The 6,000-nt window shown below is 48.6% G+C and overlaps 1 protein-coding gene across 22 annotated transcripts in view; it reads left to right on the top strand.

Moving 5' to 3' along the window:
- Nucleotides 1–4,443: 4,443 nt before the first annotated feature.
- lrrfip1b (leucine rich repeat (in FLII) interacting protein 1b) overlaps nucleotides 4,444–6,000 on the top strand; it is a 52,252-nt gene continuing 50,695 nt past the window's right edge. For 5 of the 22 annotated variants that reach the window (XM_042314270.1, XM_042314273.1, XM_042314268.1 and 2 more), the window contains exon 1: nucleotides 4,448–5,672. In XM_042314270.1, the coding sequence (XP_042170204.1) occupies nucleotides 5,577–5,672 (96 nt within the window). In that variant the 5' untranslated portion in view covers nucleotides 4,448–5,576. Of the gene's footprint in view, nucleotides 5,673–6,000 lie in introns of all 22 variants that reach the window. The other 17 variants (XM_042314269.1, XM_042314274.1, XM_042314278.1 and 14 more) reach the window with 10 other exon arrangements.

Here is a 6,000-nt window from a genome sequence, read left to right as displayed (position 1 = left end):
CGATGCATAGTCACCTTAATAACTCTACTTACATGTACATATTACCTCAATGACCTCGACACCGGTGCCCCCGCACATTGACTCTGTACCGGTACCCCCTGTATATAGCCTCCACATTGACTCTGTGCCGGTACCCCCTGTATATAGCCTCCACATTGACTCATTCACTCTGTGCCGGTACCCCCCTGTATATAGCCTCCACCTCCATTGACTCTGTACCGGTACACATTGACTCTGTGCCGGTACCCCCTGTATATAGCCTCCACATTGACTCTGTGCCGTACCCCCCTGTATATAGCCTCCACATTGACTCTGTGCCGGTACCCCCTGTATATAGCCTCCACATTGACTCTGTGCCGGTACCCCCTGTATATAGCCTCCACATTGACTCTGTGCCGGTACCCCCTGTATATAGCCTCCACATTGACTCTGTGCCGGTACCCCCTGTATATAGCCTCCACATTGACTCTGTGCCGGTACCCCCTGTATATAGCCTCCACATTGACTCTGTGCCGGTACCCCCTGTATATAGCCTCCACCTGTATTGACTCCACATTGACTCTGTGCCGGTACCCCCTGTGTATATAGCCTCCACATTGACTCTGTGCCGGTACCCCCTGTATATAGCCTCCACATTGACTCTGTGCCGGTATAGCCCCACATGTGACTCTGTATATATATAGCCTCCACATTGACTCTGTGCCGTGTATATAGCCTCTGTCTGTGCCGGTACCCCCTGTATATAGCCTCCACATTGACTCTGTGCCGGTACCCCCCCTGTATATAGCCTCCACATTGACTCTGTGCCGTGTACCCTGTATATAGCCTCCACACATTGACTCTGTGCCGGTACCCCCCTGTATATAGCCTCCACATTGACTCTGTGTGTGCCGGTACCCCCTGTATATAGCCTCCACATTGACTCTGTGCCGTACCCCCTGTATATAGCCTCCACATTGACTCTGTGCCGGTACCCCCTGTATATAGCCTCCACATTGACTCTGTGCCGGTACCCCCCTGTATATAGCCTCCACATTGACTCTGTGCCACCCCCCCTATATATGAGCCTCCACATTGACTCTGTGCCGGTACCCCCTGTATATAGCCTCCACATTGACTCTGTGCCGGTACCCCCTGTATATAGCCTCCACATTGACTCTGTGCCGGTACCCCCTGTATATAGCCTCCACATTGACTCTGTGCCGGTCCCCTGTATATAGCCTCCACATTGACTCTGTGACTCTGTGCGGTGCCCCCCTGTATATAGCCTCCACATTGACTCTGTGCCGGTACCCCCTGTATATAGCCTCCACATTGACTCTGTGCCGGTACCCCCTGTATATAGCCTCCACATTGACTCTGTGCCGGTACCCCCTGTATATAGCCTCCACATTGACTCTGTGCCGGTACCCCCTGTATATAGCCTCCACATTGACTCTGTGCCGGTGCCCCCTGTATATAGCCTCCACATTGACTCTGTGCCGGTACCCCCTGTATATAGCCTCCACATTGACTCTGTGCCGGTACCCCCTGTATATAGCCTCCACATTGACTCTGTGCCGGTACCCCCTGTATATAGCCTCCACATTGACTCTGTGCCGGTACCCCCTGTATATAGCCTCCACATTGATCTGTGCCGCCTCCATATAGCCTCCATTGACTCTGTGCTCTGTATAGCCTCCACTCTGTGACTCTGTGCCGGTACCCCCTGTATATAGCCTCCACATTGACTCTGTGCCGGTACCCCCTGTTAGCCTCCACATTGACTCTGTATATAGCCTCCACATTGACTCTGTGCCGGTACCCCCTGTATATAGCCTCCACATTGACTCTGTGCCGGTACCCCCCCCTGTATATAGCCTCCACATTGACTCTGTACTCTGTGCCATTGACTCTGTACCCCCCTGTATATAGCCTCCACATTGACTCTGTGCCGGTACCCCCTGTATATAGCCTCCACATTGACTCTGTGCCGGTACCCCCTGTATATAGCCTCCACATTGACTCTGTGCCGGTGCCCCCCCTGTATATAGCCTCCACATTGACTCTGTGCCGTACCCCCTGTATATAGCCTCCACATTGACTCTGTGCCGGTACCCCCTGTATATAGCCTCCACATTGACTCTGTGCCGTACCCCCTGTATATAGCCTCCACATTGACTCTGTGCCGGTACCCCCTGTATATAGCCTCCACATTGACTCTGTATATAGCCTCCACATTGACTCTGTGCCCCCCTGTATATAGCCTCCACATTGACTCTGTGCCGGTACCCCCTGTATATAGCCTCCACATTGACTCTGTGCCGGTACCCCCTGTATATAGCCTCCACATTGACTCTGTGCCGGTACCCCCTGTATATAGCCTCCACATTGACTCTGACTCTGTGCCGGTACCCCCTGTATATAGCCTCCACATTGACTCTGTCTGTGTACCCCCTGTATATAGCCTCCACATTGACTCTGTTGACTCTGTATATAGCCTACCCCTCTGTATATAGTACTCCACATTGACCTCCACATTGACTCTGTGCCGGTACCCCCTGTATATAGCCTCCACATTGACTCTGTGCCAGTGATATAGCCTCCACATGTGACTCTGTGCCCCCCCTGTACATAGCCTCCACATTGACTCATTGACTCTGTGCCGGTACCCCCTGTATATAGCCTCCACATTGACTCATTGACTCTGTGCCGGTACCCCCTGTATATAGCCTCCACATTGACTCTGTCTGTGCCGGTACCCCCTGTATATAGCCTCCACATTGACTCTGTGCCACATTGACTCATTGACTCTGTGCCGGTACCCCCTGTATATAGTCTCCACATTGACTCATTGACTCTGTGCCGGTACCCCCTGTATATAGCCTCCACATTGACTCATTGACTCTGTGCCGGTACCCCCTGTACATAGCCTCCACATTGACTCATTGACTCTGTGCCGGTACCCCCTGTACATAGCCTCCACATTGACTCATTGACTCTGTGCCGGTACCCCCTGTATATAGTCTCCACATTGACTCATTGACTCTGTGCCTGTACCCCCCCCTGTATATAGTCTCCACATTGACTCATTGACTCTGTGCCGGTACCCCCTGTATATAGTCTCCACATTGACTCATTGACTCTGTGCCGGTACCCCCTGTATATAGTCTCCACATTGACTCATTGACTCTGTGCCGGTACCCCCTGTATATAGTCTCCACATTGACTCATTGACTCTGTGCCGGTACCCCCTGTATATAGTCTCCACATTGACTCATTGACTCTGGTACCCCCTGTATATAGTCACCACATTGACTCATTGACTCTGTGCCGGTACCCCCTGTATATAGTCTCCACATTGACTCATTGACTCTGTGCCGGTACCCCCTGTATATAGCCTCCACATTGACTCATTGACTCTGTGCCGGTACCCCCTGTATACAGCCCCACTATTGTTATTTACTGCTGCTCTTGAATCATTTGTTATTCTTATCTCTTACCTTTTTTATAGGTATTATTTTAAACTGCATTGTTGGTTAAAGGGCTTGTAAGTAAGCATTTCCCTGTAAGGTCTACAACTGTTGTATTCGGTGCATGTGACAAATACATTTGATTTGAATGACACTAGAAAACATCAATTCAACTGCAATAACATATGAATTACACTAAAAAAACAACCATTCAGGGCAAATCTGGCAAAACCCTGCATCCCACTGCTGGCTTGCTTCTGAAGCTAAGCAGGGTTGGTCCTGGTCAGTCCCTGGATGGGAGACCAGATGCTGCTGGAAGTGGTGTTGGAGGGCCAGTAGGAGGCACTCTTTCCTCTAGTCTAAAAAAATATCCCAAATCCCCCTGCAGGAGACTGATTGGGGACACTGCCCTGTGTAGGGTGCTGTCTTTTGGATGGGACGTTAAACGGGTGTCCTGACTCTCTGAGGTCATTAAAGATCCCATGGCACTTATCGTAGGAGTGTTAACCCTGGTGTCCTGGTTAAATTCCCAAGCTGTCCCTCATACCATCACGGTCACTTAATCATCCCCAGCTTAAATTTGGCTCATTCATCCCCCTCCTCCCCCCTGTAACTATTCCCCAGGTCGTTGCTGTAAATGAGAACGTGTTCTCAGTCAATTTACCTGGTAATGAAAAGGTAGCCTAGTGGTTAGAGCATTAGGCCAGTAACTGAAAGGTTGCTAGATCAAAACCCTGAGCTGACAAGGTCAAATCTGTCGTGAACTGTTCCTAGGCTGTTCCACTGTTCCTAGGCCGTCATCGTAGTTAAATAAAATATAGGAAGTGATTTCCCCGCAGTAGCTATGGATTGGCACTGAGCTCTCAGGCCTTATCTTTCTCCACTAGAGGGAGTAATTTCCCACCAGTTCCTATGGACTGGCACTCAACTCTCCGGCATAAACAGAAGGCGTTCATCTAGTTTACTGACTAGACATGAGGTCAGAGTTAACGTTACAGATTAAAATAGTCTGATATTATAATTTAGGCTTGAATCAGAAATGCACCTAAACAAAGGAATAAGATGAACACACAGCTATTCAGAGAATTGCCATACAGTCATATGCCACAATTTTGACATGGCAAGTGAGATTTATTTGGTTGAACTCAGTGCTGACCTTCCTTCTAAAATAGCAGTAGGATAATAGGTTTTCTGTTCGCATCGAGACTATTGGAGACGTCTAAAGACCGTGTCAACTGAACTTTCTGCTTCGTGCATTCCAGGGTAATTCCATTCGGGTCATTAGGCTACAGAATATTTGTTAAGGCATCACACCATTCTCAAGATATACGATACATTCTGAACGAAAACACCACAAAGGATCTGCTTTGACTATTGTATGACCAGTAAAATTCGACTGTTTGGAGGACACCCATCCCGTCCATACTGCGGCCACTATCTATCTCCAGCAGGCTCGAGGCTCTGCCCCGGAACGTGTATTCATCCCGCTGTGGTCATCATCCGGGATTGCGCTGCAATAAAACTTTCGTCCATCTGCTTTGACATCTCGGCGACTCCCGCGTTCTCTGCTAAAGCAAAGAACGAGGACATTATTCATTCGCTACCTACAGAACGATTGTTTATTATTATCGCGTGTGTTCTTGTTTTGGTGTTCCATACCGAAACGTATGATATGATGACAATTGCCTAGGATTAGCTAGATGACAATTCGTTTTCCAATGTTCCCAAAGAGGGAAGCCTGATGCTATGAGGGTGTTTTGACACATCAAAGTGACGCGTGTGATGTTAGTTGTTTATCAGCAACAGGAATCAAGGATATTCGTAATGCAGTTTGTTACGTTTGAAGGCGGTTACATTGAAACAATGTATCATAATGGCATCACGTCTCGTGCCTGGGAAGCGAATTGATGATGGATTGCTGTTACATTGTAGCTACCCGATTGTAAATAGTTTACTTCTTTTTGCGTGTTATTGCTGAGCTATTTTTCCATTACGTGGAGATGGTGATTCTATTTTTCCAGCGTGCCCTTCATCGTCATCATTCGGCTCCTGTGTTCCATTTTTGAATTTCTTCGAGGCTGACACGTATGCTACAGTAAGGACTTTATCACAGAATACACAAACATGGGAACTCAGATTACTGGCACTGGAAGAAAAAGAATCCCCAACAGGGAGAGACTGACCGCAGAGGACGATGCCCTCAATCAAATCGCTCGAGAGGTAAGTTGTGGGATATGTTGTTTCTTTCTTATTTTGGGAGGCAATGCTCGTCATACTGCGCCAGACCTATTCCACGGAGTGCCTTCAATCTCAGCCTCTGTTATACATATAGATATTATGCCAACATAAAGACACGAGCATGTCTATCATACATGTAAAGTATAGCCTAGACCAGACGTTCCCGACCTGGGGTAGTAGGACCCCTGGGGGTACTTGGCCTATCCACAGGGGATATTTAAGAAGACTCTCGAGACTATAACCTTACTGGTAAAATGCACACGAGGGGGTACTTCAGGGGTACTCCGGACAGAGCTCAATTTAGTTGGTG

This window comes from Oncorhynchus tshawytscha, unplaced genomic scaffold, assembly GCF_018296145.1.
Source record: "Oncorhynchus tshawytscha isolate Ot180627B unplaced genomic scaffold, Otsh_v2.0 Un_contig_6203_pilon_pilon, whole genome shotgun sequence".
Classification (NCBI taxonomy): Eukaryota; Metazoa; Chordata; class Actinopteri; order Salmoniformes; family Salmonidae; genus Oncorhynchus; species Oncorhynchus tshawytscha.
The sequence above is the reverse complement of the archived record's forward strand: the minus strand, read 5'-3'. Positions and strand labels throughout refer to the sequence as shown.